Here is a 19,529-nt window from a genome sequence, read left to right as displayed (position 1 = left end):
TGTTTAACCCACAGCGCCACCCGGGTCCCAATCAGAGATAGACTGCACCTATATATGGAGGTTCCACTCCTTTAAAAAATAAATAAATCTGTGAATAGACAGATCCTTTGAATTGTTTGCGTCAATCATTCAAAGGGCCCTGGAAGCTCAGACACAGACTTCTGCCTTAAGGAATCAAGCTGTTCTCGGTTTAATACAGCAACCAGGCAAATACAGTGGTACCTCATGTTAAGTACTTAATTCATTCCAGAGGTCCGTACTTAACCTGAAACTGTTCTTAACCAGAAGCACCACTTTAGCTAATGGGGCCTCCTGCTGCGGCCGCGCCGCCGGAGCACGATTTCTGTTCTCATCCTGAAGCACTATTTCTGGGTTAGCGGAGTCTGTAACCTGAAGCGTATGTAACCCGAGGTGCCACTGTAGATCTAGTGCTCTTTCCCACACTGGGCTGATATCTAGGGGTAGATTTCTCCTGGCTATGGAAGTTCTACGCAGCCGAAACTCCACAACTGCCATCTTAAGCCAGTGGCCGGATTAAGTGAGAAATAGCCGAGAGAGACTATAGGGAGCGAGTTTCAAAAGAAATCGAAATGGAGAAAAGTGAAGGCAGAGGTTTAAGAGGGCTCCGAGGCACGACTGTCAACGCAATAAAAGGATAGATTTTGGGGAGGGGGGGGAGATGTGAAGACGAACAGATAGAAGGGATGAATGGCGGAAACTGCCTCTGAATCGAGCAACGAATGCAGCGAAATAACAGATAAACAGAAACCTCTTTCGCCTTTTTTGGGATGCAAAAACCAACAGACATCTCTCTCCTTTTGCAAAAGGGTTTACAAGCCGCGATTTGCCTGGGTTTCTTGACACCCCCTCCCTTCGCACAGGATCCGCTGTAAAATTATTTTTATTTGTTTTTAAATACCGGGGTGGATGGACAGAGGGAGAGAGGAATTCCCCCACCTCTTTTGCTGGGAAGCAGGATCCGACCCAGGACAGAAAAGCCTCCGCCAGCTTCAGAGGCGAGTATCTCCCTCTCTGCCTTTCTGACAACACCGTCTCCGAACAACCACCACCACCACAACACACCCACTCCAGCATAGGTCTACTCAGGAGTCAAGGCCAGATCCATTCAGTGCAGGGCTTGCTCCCAGGGTAAGCGTGGATATTTTAAATTTTGCCCCTCTTGGCATTTACAACGCCTAAACAACGGTGGCTTTGCCAGATGGGCGGGGTAATAAAATAAATAATAATAAATAATAATAATAAGGACTAGATTTGCATTAACGATTCCGTTTGGGGAGAAATTAATCTGCACAGTAAAAATATATTATATATCCAGAAAAAAAAATATCCAGAAATTTTTAAAAACAACAATTCATGCAACCAAAGATAAAATAGGTTGAGATGAATGGACATGACTAATTGGGGGGGGGGTGAGCGGGGGGAATGTCTCAACTCCGCGTAAAAGCTGAGTCAGATCATGCCAGCCCAATCATTTCCTCCCAAATGAAAATTAAAATAAGTCGATTGCATGGATTATCTTCCCTCCTTAAGGAGGTCGGTTGCAGCTGTGTCCTTGCAACGGGAAAATATTAGTCAGTTTCTCGGATCCGCTGCAAGGCGCTGCACGCTCTCCCCGAGTAGACCCATAGAAAGGGAGGGGAAGGACTTTCGCTTTCCTGCAAATAAAAATGTGAATTGTTTCTCTCTCTTCGTCCCCCCGCTTCCATTGCAAGCCCCGGAATGACAGCAAGGGAGCAAATCCTCCTTTACGAGCCTGCTTCTTCCAAAACAAACAAGCGGATCATTTAATTTTTTTAAAAAAAATCCACCACCCCCCGGAGAAATTCACCTAATGGAGACCCATCTCGGTTCATCACAACACACAGACACCATCTCTCTCTTTCCCCGCCCCTCTGCTCAATTGCAAAACTGGGTGATGCATGCATAAAACGCGTAATTTAAATTTAAATTTAAATTTTTTTTAAATGGAGCGGAAAACACATTGGAAATATCCAAGCCAGCAAAAGAAAATGGTCTGGATTTTTTTTTGGGTGGGGGAGTGGGAGGAGGTGGGCAAGGGAAGCGACATTTCCTTTGCTTTTCTTATTTTTAAATATTATTATTATTAGGAATAAAATGATAAGGCTACAGAAAAAGGGGAGGAGAAAAGAATGGGAACAGGAAGAGAGCGTAACAGAGAAGAAAGGGGAATGAATTATGTTGCAGGAGGAAAGATTTAGGGCTCCCTAGAATTAATAATAGCAATAATAATACTCTGGTCCAGAGAAACGAAAGACTCACCCAAATTCGTGAACTCGCATCTAAATAAATAACTATAAAGCTCCAAAAACAGGAGATAAAGCGGAGTTCCGGATCCTCTCTCTCCCTCTCAGATTTCAAGGGGGTTCCCCGCTTTCCGCCTTCCTTCCCGTGTATCACACCTTAATTTTGATTTAAAAGGGACAGAGAGGATTTATGAATGAAAAAGGGACCCACCCACTTAGGAACGCGGAGAGGAAACTGCGCGGGGGGGGGCAACCCACGTGACCACTGAGAGAGTGTCTGTGTGTGTGTGTCATTCAAGGATAATGAGACGATTCTCATTGGACGGGTATCCGGGGTTCATTTGAATGAATGAATGGGGAGGGGAGGGGGGGAGGGTTATGTAAAGCGCGCGGATAAATAAATAAATAACCGGAGCGTCGATCCTTTTATTCATCACTATCCCTCCCTTTTTTTTTTTTAAAAAAAAAAAGGAAAAATAAAGTCTATTTGTTGAATCAGTTCTAGCCTCTCGCCACAGATCGCAGCCTCCGCAACAAGGATTTAAAGCGCGTCTGATGCGCATTTAAAGCGCATGACAATCCACACACACACAACACACACACACACACAGAGGAATCCTGGAAATGGTAGTTTCCACCCAACCCTCTCGCAGAGGTACAGTTCCCAGAGAAACTACAGTAATAATAATAATAATAATAATAATAATAATAATAATAATAATAACAATAATAATAAATAATTTTTTATTTATACCCCGCCCTCCCCAGCCAAGACCGGGTTCCCATGTGCTCTAAATGTCTGCCTTGAATCTGTGGCTCCTCTGCCCCCAATATATTGAATATACACAGGACCTCCAATATATATGTCAGGATCTCTTCTAAATTATTATTAGGAGTTTGTACATATTATCATGGGCTGGCTCCAACCCAGCCCTCCGTGGAGCAGACCTATTGAAATGAATGGGCCGATTATGCCCATTCATTTTGATAAGGCTCGCTCTGATAATAATTTTCATTAATTTCCAATTGCCATCTAATAGTAGCTTCATTAGGGACGTGGGTTAAACCATAGAGCCTAGGATTTGCCGATCAGAAGGTTGGTGGTTCGAATCCCCGCAATGATGGGGTGAGCTCCCGTTGCTCGGTCCCTGCTCCTGCCAACCTAGCAGTTTGAAAGCACGTCAAAGTGCAAGTAGATAAATAGGTATTGCTCCGGTGGGAAGGTACCGTATTTTTTTGCACCATAACACTCACTTTTTTCCTCCTAGAAAGTAAGGGGAAATGTCTGTGCGTGTTATGGAGGGAATGCCTACGGGTGGCATGCCTACAGATTTTCCTCCTCTAAAAACTACGGGTGCGTGTTATAGAGCGAAAAATACGGTAAATTGCATTTCTGTGCGCTGCTCTGGTTCACCAGAAGCGGCTTAGTCCTGCTGGCCACATGACCCGGAAGCTGTACGCCGGCTCCCTCGGCCAGTAAAGCGAGATGAGCGCCACAACCCCAGAGTCGGTCACGACTGGACCTAACGATCAGGGGTCCCTTTACTTTTTTAGTGGCCTCGTTATAACGATGCCAGATTATAATACAATTGCCAATGCCATCATTCAGATACTGAATTATATAATTTAGGTGGCTAGAAATGATGGGTTTGATTTTATTTCTGCTTTCCAAAATCTGACATTCCGCTTGAAATAATAATCCCTTATACAACAACTGCAACGTTAATGACTTCTGTACGTGTTGACATATGAAATTGGTGGGCTTACTTTGAGCTGCCCTATACACTTTCGTGGGAATGCGGGTGGCGCTGTGGGTTAAACCACAGAGCCTAGGGCTTGCCGATCAGAAGGTCGGCGGTTCGAATCCCCGCAACGACGGGGTGAGCTCACGTTGCTCAGTCCCTGCTCCTGCCCACCTAGAAGTTCGAAAGCACGTCAAAGTGCAAGTAGACAAATAGGTACCGCTCCGGCGGGAAGGTAAACAGCGTTTCCGTGCGCTGCTCTGGTTCGCCAGAAGCGGCTTAGTCCTGCTGGCCACTTGACCTGGAAGCTGTACGCCGGCTCCCTCGGCCAGTAAAGCGAGATGAGCGCCGCAACCCCAGAATCGGTCACGACTGGACCTAATGGTCAGGGGTCCCTTTACCTTTATACACTTTCATAGGCATGGCTGGATTATCAACGTATATCACCCAAATTATTGAATGTGCCTATATTATTCCTCTTGGCGATAAACTGTTGATATGATTTGCCGCTCCCCTTTCCCTCCAAGGTGGTATTGCGTGGTTCTCTGCCCCCTCCCCGCCCACCCCCATTTTATTTTCACAACCACCCTGCAAGGTAGGTCAGGCTATGAGACACTGACCGACCAGAGGACGGCCAGTGAGTCCAGCACTTTATGAGGGAATCTGTTCCACAGGCCTTACCATCAGAAAGTTCTTCCCAATGATTCTTTGGGATCTCTTGCCATCAAATCCACTGGTTTCAGAGCATGGGTAGGCAAACTAAGGCCCGGGGTCCATATCCGGCCCAATCGCCTTCTAAATCCGGCCCGGGAATCAGCATTTCTTTTACATGAGTAGAATGTGTCCTTTTATTTACAATGAATCTCTGAGTTATTTGTGGGGCACAGGAATTCGTTCGTGTTTTTTCCCCCAAAATATAGTCCGGCCCCCCACAAGGTCTGAGGGACAGTGGACCGGCCCCCGGCTGAAAAAGTTTGCTGGAGCATCAGAAAACAAGCCTGCGTCCATTTTCCATTTGTGCCAACTGAGGTTGCAACAGGCAAAGAACCGGTGGCGTTGGGGAAACAAGTCCTGCCAGAGACTTATCTATGGAGGGCCGCACAGTTTGTCAGGAGACTCAGGGCAGATGAAATAAAAGCTCTCCTCCTCTTCCTCGCTGTGCATCGTTAACCTGCGGAACTCAATGCCACAAGCTTGGCCACCAAAGTCGGATGGCTTTTAAAAAGGAACAAGTGAAATTATCAACTGGGAAATGGATACAGGACGCAAGATTGAAATGGCAGCCTGGGAACGACTGCGGAAGCTACATTTCAAGTTTACAGTGTGTAAAAGAAAATTATTTGAAAATAGGTGGTGGCTGACAGGCTGGAAAAAATGTATAAATCTGAATCAAATGTTTGTTGGGAATGTAAGAAGGAAATCACCTTATCATATGTGGTAGAGCTGTAAGAAGGCAAACGCTTACTAGGAAATGATATGTATTGAGTTGGAAAGAAAAGGTTTAATATGTTTTATTAAGAAACCAGAGGCTTTGCTTTTGGAAATAATAGGGGTAGAGAAACCCAAACAATATAAAAATTCATTTATGTTTGCAATCACGGCGCCCCGAATGATTTATGCCCAGGGATGGAAAAAAGATAACATCCCAAATAAATATGGCAGCAAAAATTGTTGGAATATACAGAAATGGCGAAACTTACTGGAAGAATAAGAAACCAAGAAGATAGCGTTTTCATTCAGAGTGGAAATCGTTTTATTGAGTATTTAAAATGTTATTGTAAGCAGATTAAGTTAGCAGGGTTGATATAAAGACGTGCAGTGATGAAAAATAGTAATTTTGAGTATATTGGATAATTAGATTTAAATTGGATATGCAGGGAAAATAATAAAATATAAGCAACTGCAGAAGGGGGAGGTCGAAATCGGGTTTTTAAATGTAAGAAATAAATCAATTGGGGGGGATGAATGTACAAGTTCGTAGAGGAACTCTTCATGGCGAGAGAACTGTTCAGAAAGCAGAAACGGCTTCTGAACACCAGGTGCCGGAAGCCACAGGAGAGAAGAGGGCTGCTTTTGTGTTCGAATCCTGCTTCCTGGGGCATCCAGATGGCTCTTCTGGCGTTCTTAATTCCCCATTAAAGGTCCCCTTTAAAGGGACGCAAGTGGCGCTGTGGGTTAAACCACAGAGCCTAGGACTTGCCAATGAGAAGGTCGGTGGTTCGAATCCCCGCAACGACGGGGTGAGCTCCCGTTGCTCGGTCCCTGCTCCTGCCAACCTAGCAGTTCGAAAGCACATCAAAGTGCAAGTAGATCAATAGGTACCGCTCCGGCGGGAAGGTAAACGGCGTTTCCGTGCGCTGCTCTGGTTCGCCAGAAGCGGCATAGTCCTGCTGGCCACATGACCCGGAACCTGTCTGTGGACAAACGCCGGCTCCCTCGGCCAGTAAAGCGAGATGAGCGCCGCAACCCCAGAGTCGGCCACGACCGGACCTAATGGTCAGGGGTCCCTTTACCCTTTACCTATCTCTGATTACCAGAAGCTGGGGGAAAGCCCTCTGTCATTCCTTGCTTGCGAGTTTCCCTCTGTGTGTGTGATGGATTTACCTGGATACCTCAGGTGGTCAGAGCGCAGCCCTGATGATGCCAAGGTTCCAGGTTCGAGACAGCTGCATATTCCCGCATTGCAGGGCCCTGGACCTCCCCTTCCAATTCTATTCTATGTTGCCTGTCTGTCCTGAGGCCTGAGACAGTGCACTGGGTTTAAGGGCACAGCAGCCTCCCTCAGCCCCCTGCCCTCTCATTGATTCGGACGTCTCCCAACCGCGGTGCTGGCAGCAGCTGACGGGAGCTGTAGTTCCAGTTCCCCCTAGCCATGAAGTTGTTTCTTTTCTGCTTTTAATTCCGGGAGCTGCAGGGTTAAAAGCCTGCAATCGGAAAAAAACATGACCCGGAAGCTGTACGCCGGCTCCCTCGTCCAATAAAGCGAGATGAGCGCCGCAACCCCAGAGTTGGCCACCACTGGACTTAATGGTCAGGGGTCCCCTTTACCTTTACAGGTCCCCAAGTCCTTGCCAAAGTTATTTGGGGTTCTCCCAATGTTCCAAGAGCAGTTGCAAGAGGTCTCCCCGTGGCCTTTCCCTGCCAACGAACAAGGGAGACCCAGCCTGATCGCAGTCCAACCTTTTCCAAGGCTCCCCAAAACAGGTCAGAGAAGCAAAATAGCTTTATTAAATCGACAAGGTGTGGAGCTTCAAAAGGAACAAAACACTCGAATGGCGCTGCCTGTAAGCTTCCAAAATACACATGGATTTTGCGCAAGCGCACAGCTCTCTGCGTACAGCTGGGGCACTTTGTTTTTTGCCATGGGAAGATGGAGAGCATGGAAACTAGCTTGTGTTTTGGATGGAAAAAGAGATGCGATGCCCCAGGAGGAACAGATAAACCCAGGAGGCTGAGACAAAACACGCAAGGCATTCCTATGACGCTGGCTTTTTTAATCCACCTGCTGCCTGCTCCCTCTGTAGGAATGCCTCTGTTGGTCCTGAAGCAAACCTTCTGCCCAGCTCCCGCCTTACAGAGGAACCCTGTCAAGGGCGGCCGATTTTGCCCAGTGAAATATATTATTTGCTGTATTTGCATCCCTCTCCTTTTGTTGTTTAGTCGTGTCCGCTTTTTCGTGACCCCCTGGACCAGAGCACGCCAGGCACTCCTGTCTTCCACTGCCTCCTGCAGTTTGGTCAGACTCATGCTGGTCTCTTCAAGAACACTGTCCCACCATCTCGTCCTCTGTCGTCCCCTTCTCCTTGTGCCCTCCATCTTCCCCAACATCAGGGTCTTCTCCAGGGAGTCTTCTCTTCTCCTGAGGTGGCCAAAGTCTTGGAGCCTCAGCTTCGGGATCTGTCCTTCCAGTGAGCACTCAGGGCTGATTTCCTTCCAAATGGAGAGGTTTGATCTTCTTGCAGTCTGTGGGACTTTCAAGAGTCTCCTCCAGCACCATAATTCAAAAGCATCTGTTCTTCAGCGATCAGCCTTCTTTATGGTCCAGCTCTCACTTCCATACATCACTACTGGGAAAACCATGGCTTTGACTATACGGACCTTTGTTGGCAAGGTGATGTCTCTGCTTTTTAAGATCCCTCCCCTAACACCACGCCCCCCCAAAAAAAGGGTATCGAAGCTGCTTACAAAAATCAAAATCAGGCCCACGACTGAAAATGAGACGGCACACATGAGGAAGAAGGAAGGGGGAGGGAGGAGGAAAGAAGCAATCTCAAAGTCTTAAAATGTAGTTCTTATAGCCGTGCAGCCGGAGTCGGTGGCTGGTCTAGCTGTCGGCTGAATATCCCTTAACAGCACTGGGCTGCAAAGCAGCACCCTCCCTGGTGTATATTTTGCCACCTAGCAACCACCTTTCGGAGGTATACTATTTCTGGGCATGGACGCTCCAGGTGGGCGAGGCAAATGCAATGGGGGGGTGTTTGTGCATCGAGGGAGCAGGCGACTGGTCACCTGCAGAAAAATGGTCCTCGCCTGTGGAAGGGAGTTCCACAGTTTAACTCTGGGCGTTGTCATTTGCAAGACTGGGAATGTTGCCTCTGGAGGCCAGTTCAGCTCAACGTCTGGTTGGCATTTCCCTAAGAGGAGGCGGGTGGCGCTGTGGGTTAAACCACAGAGCCTAGGACTTGCCAATCAGAAGGTCGGCGGTTCGAATCCCCACAATGACGGGGTGAGCTCCTGTTGCTCGGTCCCTGCTCCTGCCAACCTAGCAGTTCGAAAGCACATCAAAGTGCAAGTAGATAAATAGGTACCACTCCGGTGGGAAGGTAAACGGCGTTTCCGTGCGCTGCTCTGGTTCGCCAGAAGCGGCTTAGTCCTGCTGGCCACATGACCCGGAAGCTGTACACCGGCTCCCTCGGCCAGTAAAGTGAGATGAGCGCCGCAACCCCAGTTGGTCACGACTGGACCTAACGGTCAGGGGTCCCTTTACCTTTAAAAGCAGTGGGATTTTTAGCCTTCCAGATGTCACTCAGCTGCAACTCAGGGATGGGCAGCTTGCTACCACACACCCCCTTGGCGCATCTGGCTAGATATTGCCTACACTGATTGGCAGCTCCAAGATTCCAAGCCTTCTTAGCCCATCCTGCATGTAAAACCACTAACTAGCCTCCCTTTCCTTGGGAATAAAGAATCTAGTCCTAATTATTCTAAATAAAAGGACTGATTTAGAAAACACAGGAAGCTCTAGCATCGAGCCACGGTTCCACACCTATCAGCACACAACCCTGACCTCAATTATGTTATTTCCCTGCAGAGATTATTTCTGAATGGCCATCACTGTTTGTGCCTCTCTTTCTCTTGCCATAAAGCACCCTCTACTGGGAAAAACAGGCACGGGTTTTAAAAATCCTGCTTCTTTCGCCCGCAAGGAGAATCAGAGGCCGCCACCCAAAGAGCAGCTCTCCTGGAAGATGTGTGCCAAGGGAGGAGCAAGAGGCAGGCGAGATGAAAAAAGCCACAAGTCTGAGCAGGGAAAGCAGTTTGTCTGAAACTGCAGAACTGTGGAAGAGTTGGAAGGCACCCAGAGTCATCTAGTCCAATCCCCTGTGATGCAAGAACCTGCCGCCCTATGGGTCTTGAATCCACAACCCTCAAATTAAGCATTCTTGCCTCTAAAGGACGCCAGAAGAGGACAATCGAGAGCAGCCTCTGGAGACATGGCTTTTAGAAGCCTGGCCCCCTTCTGCCGAATGTTGGGACATTCAGAGCAGGCAAAGCACTTCTTCACGCAGTGCAGTTAAACTATGGGATGGCCAAAATTCAGAGGGGGATGTTGAGGGCTACTAGCCTATGCTCACATTTAGAGGACGATGGGCAGTGGGGAACCTTAGCTGACCTTGGGAGATTTGAGGTTAGGCCAGGGGTCAGCCTTTTTCAGCCTTGGGCCGGTCCACTATATTTTGAATTTTAAAAATGAACCAATTCCTATGCCCCACAAATAACCCAGAGGTGCATTTTAAAGAAAAGCACACATTCTACTCATGTAAAAACACCAGGCAGGCCCCACAAATAACCAAGAGATGCATTTGAAATGAAAGGACACATTCTACTCGTGTAAAAACACGCCGATTCCCACTCTCTGTGGGCCAGATTTAGGTGATTGGGCCGCATCCGGCCCCTGGGCCTTAGGTTGCCTACCCCTGGCTAGGCAAACTCCCAAGGATCTAAAAGGCTGTCAAGTCAGAAGACTTGGGGTTTGATGTAGCGTTATGTCACATTCTGAGCAGACCCATTTGAAGGACACGGCTTGTCTACGTGCGCCATCTCATGTTTAAGTGAGGAGTCTGTGGCTATGGCTTTTCTGTGCGCCTCTCTCGCGATTTTAGCCCATCCTTTCATCATGGAATTGTAGAGTTGGGTGGGACCCTGTGGGTCATTTTGCCCAACCCCCTGCGACGTTTTTTGCCCAACCAGGGGCTCGAACCCACAGCCCTGCGATCAAGTGTCGCGTGCCCTATAGACTGAGCTACCCCAAACTTCCTTGTTAAACTAGGAAGTATAGATTTGGGTCTACTCTAAATTTAGTGGGCTGCAAACCTCCATCGAGTTTAAGGAATGATTTCCTCCCAGCGAGATACAGCTGGCGTCTTTTAATACCGCTTTAGGCACCAGGCGAAATACAGTCCTCTTCAACCAGGTCTTTTCATTATTAAAATTCCATACCCTTTTCATTAAATGTTTGTGGGGTAGAGGGGAGGATTTATGATGTTTATCCTGTATTTTTATGTGGTGAACTCCCCCCAAGGTCTACAGATGGAGGGCATTGTACAAGTTTACTAAAATAATTCTCCAGTGCTCCAGAAGGCTGCCTAGGACAGATGGGCAGAAATCACAATTCAGGGTTTGAGCGACTGGTAAACTCTTTTAAGAACTGATGCCCAAGTTTTGATTTCTTCCTCTCCCCACGTCCCACCTCCCTCAGTGTTTGGTGTGTTTTAAAGATTGCAGAGACAGCCTTAAGTGATTGCATGAAAAGTCACGTTGGGAACCTCTCTGGCAAAATCTTAAAAGCTGATTTGGGCTGTTAAGTGGGCTGCAGTGTTAATACAAAAGCTCTTTACACTTTTTTTAAAAAAACGCACACCCCACTTTCCATTTTAAGGCTGGGAAATTACTTGATCGAAAGCTGTTTAAGAATGGGCAGGAGCTGAAGCAAGCAAACGATGCCTTATGAGGAATGGCTAAGGGAGCTGGGCATGTTTAGCCTGGAGAAGAGGAGGTTAAGGGGTGAGATGATAGCCATGTTCAAATCTATAAAAGGATGTCACATAGAGGAGGGAGAAAGGTTGTTTTCTGCTGCTCCAGAGAAGCGGACACGGAGCAATGGATCCAAACTACAAGAAAGAAGATTCCACCTAAACATTAGGAAGAACTTCCTGACAGTAAGAGCTGTTTGACAGTGGAATTTGCTGCCAAGGAGTGTGGTGGAGTCTCCTACTTTGGAGGTCCTTAAGCAGAGGCTTGACAACCATATGTCAGGAGTGCTCTGATGGTGTTTCCTGCTTGGCAGGGGGTTGGACTCGATGGCCCTCGTGGTCTCTTCCAACTCTATGATTCTAAGCTTTTGGGTTTATGCACAGCTTGCAAACTGGAGACACTAACTGCCTCCTACAGGGATCTGTGGCAGCCAGGCTGATGGCAAACTGCTTTTGAGTTCTGGGAGCCCGGCAGATTCACAAGGTCAGAGCCATAAATCCACCAAGAAACAGCCTTCAAATGCTACTGCTTTTGTTCAGTGGGGCTGGGTGTTTTCTGCAAGGTATATGCTGTTTCGGAAACCCAGCCTTTGGTGGCCAATGAGCTTTATCTGTAGGGAGAACCCAGGGCAGCTATTCTTATCAATTACTGTACTCTTTCTAAAACATGTTTAGCTAAGCCTTCCCTGATATATAGAAGGCTGGAGTTTTAAGCTTATAATTTACTGCCAATTTCAACATTTCTATTTATTTACGATTTTATTCTCGTATACTGCAATGAAGCAGTGCAAGTGTTACGAAATAATAATGTAGTGGTGAGCGGCAAAGCTTGCCCCCTTCCCTGCACTCCCAAGAAATATCCCTTTAACCCAAGAGCCTCAAAAGCTCTCGGCTAACTTGCACCATAAAGCGTGGAAGGAAGTTTTACCCTCAGGGTCCTCCTGCGCTGTGTCGGGAAATGTTCCCTAGCTCACAGAACAGCCTTCTGGAAAGGTCCCCTTCACCCCTAAACGCTCAGCGCCGCTCTGCCAGAACTCTTTACAACCTGGGAGACTTCTCTCAGGACCCAGCCCCCCAAAATAAAGGATCTCGGGTAATAGGGTGGGGGTTAAAGGCTTCCTAGATACGGAGGGCTAGAGCCATCCCTAAGCAGTTTTCTTAAGAGCTACATTCCCCTCGTAATTCAACTAGGCTAGTAATGACTCCACGATGTGCTTTTTTGGGGTGCAAGTGTCGCCAGCACATTTCCCCCTGCCATGGCTCCCCGTTGCCTTCAGCGTATATGCACAACTCAGCCGTATTTGTAGCCCTGTGTTTTATTAGCCTTGTTGAATCCGTTTTTAAAAATGCAAACAGCTCTCAAAGCTTTTGCTGCCCAGCCCGGAGGCCGGTGTGCTCCCCGCCGGTCCTCTTCCACGCAGAAACGCGACTGAAAGAAAAGATTGGGGGGAAATACGCAGTTAACACCCCGGACAAGAAAACTTAGGATATATATAATGTCAGCATTAATCTGAAAACGAAACCCATATGCCTAGCAAACCACCAAGAACCTTACCTGCTCAAGAGTTGAAGTTGGCTTACGGTCTATGTTCCGTGCCCAGCCTCAAAACCACTTCCTGATCAATGTCTTTTTTTCTCCGTCAACCTGCCAAGACAAACTCGGGTTACAAAAATATATCTATACCACACATGGCAAAACCTCTACGCTTTCTACCTTGCCCCCCCTCACACACCCTGCCCAGCAACCAGCGTTTCCCCACGAAAGGGTTTCTGCGAACCCGCACTGACTCTCAAGAGCCCAGCGTGGGGGTCAAGCATTCCGAGACTGAACCTGCGTCCCCCTCAGACTGGACAATGGCAGCTGAACCCCCCCCCCCACAAAAAAGCATTAGTCGCGGAGGAAAACGGTTGCTTAGGAATAAGCGTGGGCTACGGGGGAAAAGTTAAAACGCAAACACGATGGCAGAGAACGTTACAGTTACGTGGACTTAAGTCTTAAGGAAGAGTCTCCCGAGATGAGCATTAGTCCCTTGGGGGGGAATTTGTTGTTTCCCCATCTGACATCTACCCTACCGGCAAAGAAACGGCTGTGAACACAACACCCCTTCTGACCCACATGGAATTTATGCCACAAAAGCCAAAGACTCCGTACAGGAGATAAAAAAATAAGAGGATTTTTTTTAAAAGGGTGGTTTTTTTTCAGCTGACCGAAATTGGCAGAGAAAATTTTGCTTTCGGACGGGTTAAAACATTCAGACTTTCAAATATATATATATATATATAAATATGAGCTCTCAACAGGAGGAAGGATGCGGACATGAGGAAAGGAGTTACCTCGAATTACGGGACTATCCCCACATATGAACTAGCCAAGAGAGCAGCTTTCGTCCCAGAGGTTCTCTCTCTGTCTGTTGGATGCACAACACTTCGCTTTTTCGTCAAGGCACTGCCGTTTTCCATACGCTAGCAGAGAATTCTCAGAACTTAAGAAGGCAACGACAAAGCTAGCTAAATTAGGTCACAGTTATTGGCCTTGGAACACTGTCAAGAATCGGCAGCAGCGGCAGCAGCAGCTGACCCCGGTTAGAACGAGGCTCCCTTGTCGGCTAAGAACGTCTGGCTGGCTTTTCAAGCTACCAAAGGTGTCAGCTAATTCTTGCTCACGCACTAACTCTTGTCGCAAGCTGTCTGCTCTGAGTCACCAGGTGCAAATTACTATGGGAAGCGGTGTGGTTATTTTTCAAAGGTTGGGTCCGTTCCAGCCGAGCTGAGAACTGAGCCCATGATGGGAAAAGGTGGCGGCTACGCTCCTTTAGATACTCTTGCTTCAATCACCCTCAACCTGACCTGGCGTCTATCTAGGCCTTAAAAGTACAGTAAGATTTGCATTATTTTCACCACCGTTACGATAGCCAGCCTGCAATCCTCTCTCTGCAGCTAGCTGCCCTTCCTCTCTGACTGTCAAATCCAGAGTTGTGTTGTGCAGCAAGACGTAAAATTTCAAGAGCAGATATAGTATTTTTTTTCAGATGGACTTTTAATAGGCTTCGTGAAGCCAAAAGGAAAACTGTACAAGAAATCCTTTTTAACCACTTCAAAATTACAACATCAATTGAATTAGGCATATACTTTTCTTCCAGTAAAAAAAGGACAACAGAAACAAACATTTTTTTCCCCCCCATGAGCCTCTTGCGAGTTAAGATTTGCAGAGTCTTTCTGGGACACGTTTTATGGCATACAAGCAAAAGTCTCTTAAATGCAGGTTGAACATACAAGCAAAGTTTCGCTTTAGGTATACCAAGGTGGGTTGCCTTTTAAAGTCGTTTATAAAGTCATACCCAGGCTACAGCGCCTACCTTGCTACACTAAAGTTTGTTACAAAACGATGCACTAAAACAAACCGACTTCACAGCTTGCTCAGCTTCTACTGAACAATTACGGTCCTTTCTCGCTCAAAATAAAAACAAAAAAAAAAACCACAGAAATGGGGCCCCAAAACCTTCCAGTCTTTTTCTTTTTAATAAAAAAAACAACACGCACACACTAAAGGACACACAACCAAACACACACACACCTCTGCTCACAAATGAACTAAAATCTTAAGTGCTTTAAAAAAAAAATACGTTAAAACACTTGAGAGAGGAAAAACCCAGAGCTTTCTTTGAGTCTGAACAGACCATCGCATATTAGAAGCTGTCAAGGCTGTGTTTTGTTTTGACAAGGTCAGAACTGAGAGTTTACTACAAAAGTGAGAATACAAAGGAGATGACTACACAAGAACGATTTCAGCGAAGCTCCCAAAATCTTTATAAATACAGCCATTGGAAGGACGATCTTGAGCCAGGAAGGTTTTTTACTCGTTGTGTGTAGCTGAGGACAAGAAGCAGGCAGAATTGTAAAGGCACCGAAGCATAGACAAAGGTCCCAGCATTCCTTCCTCCCCTACTCGCTTGCAAAAGCACCTCAAGGCTACCAACGCTCTCTCTCCTTATCTCCCACCCCTTTCTTTTTCGCTCCTGGGCTTTCGAGAGGCTTTCTCTGGCGTCATTTCCAGCTTCCAGGGGGGAAAAAACCTGCTAGTCACGAACGACTCGCAATTTTGACTTTGGGTCCGACTAAGCGTGGCGCATGCATTAATGAGGGTGGGGGGGTTGCCCCCCCGTTAAAGGCCTGCCAGAAGAGCGGCGATTTTTGAAGGCAAGGAGAGGCTTGCCGGCAATAGGCTCCAAAGCGAACCTAGCGGTACTTTCCAAAGGTTACCATCCCTGCAAAAATCAAAACGAGGCTCCAGGCATTCCCGTGTCAGTGTATCCTTTCCCTTATGATCTAGGGCTTACCATAACTGTCATAGCTGTCTCTGTAGGAGCCTCCTGAAGGCCTGTCGCCATAGCTGCCTTGACTCCTGCTGTGGAGAGAGATGAGAAGATGCTCATTCACAAGGCACAGCTACAACCAGCAGGTGCATGGGGCTATTTTTTGACCCAACCTCCCCGGGGCTTACCTGCTGCCACCATAGTAGTCTCTAGAACCACTGTATCCCCCGCTTCTCGATTCAAACCGGCTGCCACCGTAACCTCGGTCTCCACCGGCTCCTGGGGAAGGAGAACCGAACAGAGGCTTGAGGTGCATCCAGTTCAACGCAACCAAAGTCCGAAGGTACAGAGGCCACTTGCAAGCCCCGGCTCACCTCTGGAGAAGCCCCGGCCCCGGCCTCTGCCTCCGCGGAAAAAGCCCCGGCCACCAGCCGAGCCGCCTCTGTAGCCGCGGGACCTGTTGTCGGACGACTTGCCTGCTTGATCAACCCTGATTTGGCGGCCGTCGACAGACTGGAAAAACGAGGGGTTTTGGGGTTAGCACAGTGCTCCACAATTAACACGCACACAAAAGCGGTGACTATCAAACAGATCCTCAGTTAATAATAATAATTCATTATTTATACGCCGCCTATCTGGCTGGGTTTCCCCACCTACTCCGGGCGGCTCCCAACAGAATAGTAAAAACATGATAAAACATTCAACATTAAAAACTTCCCTAAACAGGCTGCCTTCTAATGTCTCCGTAAAGTCAGGTAGTTGTTTATTTCCTTGACCTCTGATGGGAGGGCATTCCACAGGGAGGCCCCACCACGAGAAGTTACATTTCCCCAAACTGCTAACTTTTAAACAGTTGCTCTATCGTGATCACACCCTAAAAACAGAAGGACTTCTGTCCTACCAAGGACCACTGTTCAGAACAGCCACCACAGAACAGAACTCACCTTCCCATTCATAGCCATCATCGCATCTTTAGCATCATCAACACTCTCAAAGGTGACAAAGCCAAACCCTCTGGATCTCTGGGTTTCTCTGTCTTTGACGACAACAACTGGTGGGAAGGAAGAAGAGGAGAAGAGTTTGGATTTGATATCCTGCTTTATCACTAACCGAAGGAGTCTCAAAGCGGCTCACATTCTCCTTTCCCTTCCTCCCCCACAACAAACACTCTGTGAGGTGAGTGGGGCTGAGGGACTTCAGAGAAGTGTGTCTAGCCCAAGGTCACCCAGCAGCTGCAGGTGGAGGAGCGGAGACGCAAACCCGGTTCACCAGATTACGAGTCCACCTCTCTTAACCACTACACCACACTGGCTCTCTCTTAAATTTCTCACTGGAAGGAGAAATTTAAGCCCTTTGGTCAACTTAAGTGCAGGGCACAAAGCCAAACCTATCCCCATGAGAATTCGTGCTAATCCGAGTGCTTATTTCATTCTTAATTTGAGCATGTGGCAAACTCAAGGTTATCTTTTATACCGGCTGAGCCTACCAATCAATGCTGAAGTAAATTATTTTTTAAAATTACCATCAGTGATCTGTCCGTATTTAGAGAAGACTTGCTCCAGCGACTGTTCATTGGTGTCAAAACTGAGGCCGCCGACAAAGAGCTTTCCTTCATCTGATGCCATTTTCTCCCCTGGGAGCAAAAAAACAAGCCTCGTGTTCAGCATTCGCCCAAGGTGACAACACACAACACCCCTCCTAGATCATCAACCGGGTGCGGTCATGACTCACTCAAAACTTAAGGTGCTTAGCAGCCAGTGACACAAATCCTGTTTTATCCGTTTTCTTCAATGCAGAAGAGAAAACAGTTTCATTACCTTTAAACCTTTGTTTATAAAAATACTGTACAGTGGTACCTCGGGTTACATACGCTTCCGGTTACAGACTCCGCTAACCCAGAAATGGTACCTCGGGTTAAGAACTTTGCTTCAGGATGAGAACAGAAATCATGCGGTGGCAGCAGCGGGAGGCCCCATTAGCTAAAGTGGTGCTTCAGGTTAAGAACGGACCTCCGCAACGAATTAAGTACGCAACCAGAGGTACCACTGTACTAACCAGCCCTGCATGAAAAGCCACATTTGCCACAAACGTCCCCCCTTCTACAGAATTGTTGGAAATGTAGAAGGCAGGCTCCTCTTTTGCAAGTAGGCAAATAAAAGGAAAAAGGATGGGGGGAGCGAAGCAGATAAAGAAAAAAATGGTACTCTTGTATTGAATGGGATTAGTAGTCTATCACAGCTGAAAAAACCTTAGAAAATGTAAACAAGCCCATTCCTATTCTTTTTCTAAAGCTCCAAGGCCCATGTGTTAAATACATGAAAGGCCTTCTCCCTTCTTTCAAGCAACTATACTGTTAATGGTCCTTTTAACTGGCCCTTCTCTTAATGTTTATCCTTTTCATGTATTTCTACGCAAGCGCAGATTATAAACTTTGCCTTATGAGGAACGGCTAAGGGAGCTGGGCATGTTTAGCCTGGAGAAGAGGAGGTTAAGGGGTGATATGATAGCCATGTTCCAATATATAAAAGGATGTCACATAGAGGAGGGAGAAAGGTTTTCTGCTGCTCCAGAGAAGCGGACACGGAGCAATGGATCCAAAGTACAAGAAAGAAGATTCCACCTAAACATTAGGAAGAACTTCCTGACAGTAAGAGCTGTTTGACAGTGGAATTTGCTGCCAAGGAGTGTGGTGGAGTCTCCTCCTTTGGAGGTCTTTAAGCAGAGGCTTGACAACCATATGTCAGGAGTGCTCTGATGGTGTTTCCTGCTTGGCAGGGGGTTGGACTCGATGGCCCTGGTGGTCTCTTCCAACTCTAGGATTCTATGAATTGGGATATTCTTCACGCGAGGCATTTTTTGCTTCCTAAATGGCAGAGTGCCCTAAATGGGGGGCACAAAACCAAATTAGCAACCAACGATGACGTGAAACGAGCCATCAAAAAGGTCTCAGAATTAAAATCTGCGCGCAAGGAAGGTTAGCAGCTGAAAAACAAATTGAAATGTCTCAAGGAAGGCTAGCAGTTGAAAAACAAATTGAAATGTCTCAAGGAAGGTTAGCAGCTGAAAAACAAATTGAAATGTCTCAAGGAAGGCTAGCAGCTGAAAAACAAATTGAAATGTCTCAAGGAAGGTTAGCAGCTGAAAAACAAATTGAAATGTCTCAAGGAAGGCTAGCAGCTGAAAAACAAATTGAAATGTCTCAAGGAAGGTTAGCAGCTGAAAAACAAATTGAAATGTCTCAAGGAAGGCTAGCAGCTGAAAAACAAATTGAAATGTCTCAAGGAAGGTTAGCAGCTGAAAAACAAATTGAAATGTCTCAAGGAAGGCTAGCAGTTGAAAAACAAATCGAAATAAGCAGATGAAACGTCAGAAAGGCTGTGCAAAAATAATAATAGTTTATTTTTTATACCCCGCCCATCTGCCTGGGTTTCCCCAGCCTCTCTGGGCGGCTCCCAGCAGAATAATAATAATAATAATAATAATAATAATAATAATGCAATTTTATCACGCATCTAAAATGCAACCTTTTTGCTGTCCATTCAGGACCCGTCTTGCGTGGGGGCGGGGAATTAAAGCCACCCCGTACGCGCATGCGCGCCCGTTTACAGGACAGGTACAGGGATTTAGGGCAGCCGCTGGCGCATGCGCGGAAACCCACCCCGTCTCTCGCTCTCCCTCCGCGCATGCGCGCCACTACCCCCCACGTCCCTTCCCGGCTCCGCCGCCATTTTGAGTCTTCCTTCCCCCACAAGCCTGTCGGGAAGCCATTTTGTTTTTGTCCCTTTCTCCCGGTGCGCGGTTCGCCGCTCGCCTTCCTAGCGGACCCACAGTAAGTAAAAAAATAAAAAGGCGCCTTTTTTTCTGCGACTGACCACCCGACCTATTAATATTATCAACCAAAAGATATATATTTTTTATTTCTTTATTTCCCCACCT

The 19,529-nt window shown here is 47.1% G+C and overlaps 1 protein-coding gene and 1 long non-coding RNA gene across 5 annotated transcripts in view; one reads left to right on the top strand and one right to left on the bottom strand.

Annotated features, from left to right (window-relative positions):
- Positions 1-12,580: 12,580 nt before the first annotated feature.
- CIRBP (cold inducible RNA binding protein) overlaps positions 12,581-19,529 on the bottom strand; it is a 7,136-nt gene continuing 187 nt past the window's right edge. Inside the window, exons 2-8 of one of the 4 annotated variants that reach the window (XR_014003652.1) lie at positions 17,116-17,226; positions 16,538-16,644; positions 15,968-16,106; positions 15,782-15,872; positions 15,618-15,685; positions 12,836-12,925; positions 12,581-12,709 (exon numbers count right to left, since the gene is read on the bottom strand). Coding sequence is in view for 2 of the 4 variants with exons in the window: in XM_081178043.1 (XP_081034169.1) it covers positions 15,134-15,150; positions 15,618-15,685; positions 15,782-15,872; positions 15,968-16,106; positions 16,538-16,644; positions 17,116-17,226 (533 nt within the window). In the remaining 2 variants the exon portion in view is untranslated. Of the gene's footprint in view, positions 12,710-12,835; positions 12,926-14,457; positions 15,151-15,617; positions 15,686-15,781; positions 15,873-15,967; positions 16,107-16,537; positions 16,645-17,115; positions 17,227-19,529 lie in introns of those variants that run through there. The other 3 variants (XR_014003653.1, XM_081178043.1, XM_081178044.1) reach the window with 3 other exon arrangements.
- The window catches only part of LOC308577818, a 10,595-nt gene continuing 10,348 nt past the window's right edge, over positions 19,283-19,529 (top strand). Inside the window, exon 1 of the long non-coding RNA XR_014003716.1 lies at positions 19,283-19,422. This is a non-coding gene — a long non-coding RNA (uncharacterized lncRNA). The remainder of the gene's footprint in view (positions 19,423-19,529) is intronic.

Source organism: Podarcis bocagei, assembly GCF_964188305.1.
Source record: "Podarcis bocagei genome assembly, chromosome: 18".
NCBI classification, from domain to species: Eukaryota; Metazoa; Chordata; class Lepidosauria; order Squamata; family Lacertidae; genus Podarcis; species Podarcis bocagei.
This window is presented reverse-complemented; position numbering and strand designations above follow the sequence as displayed.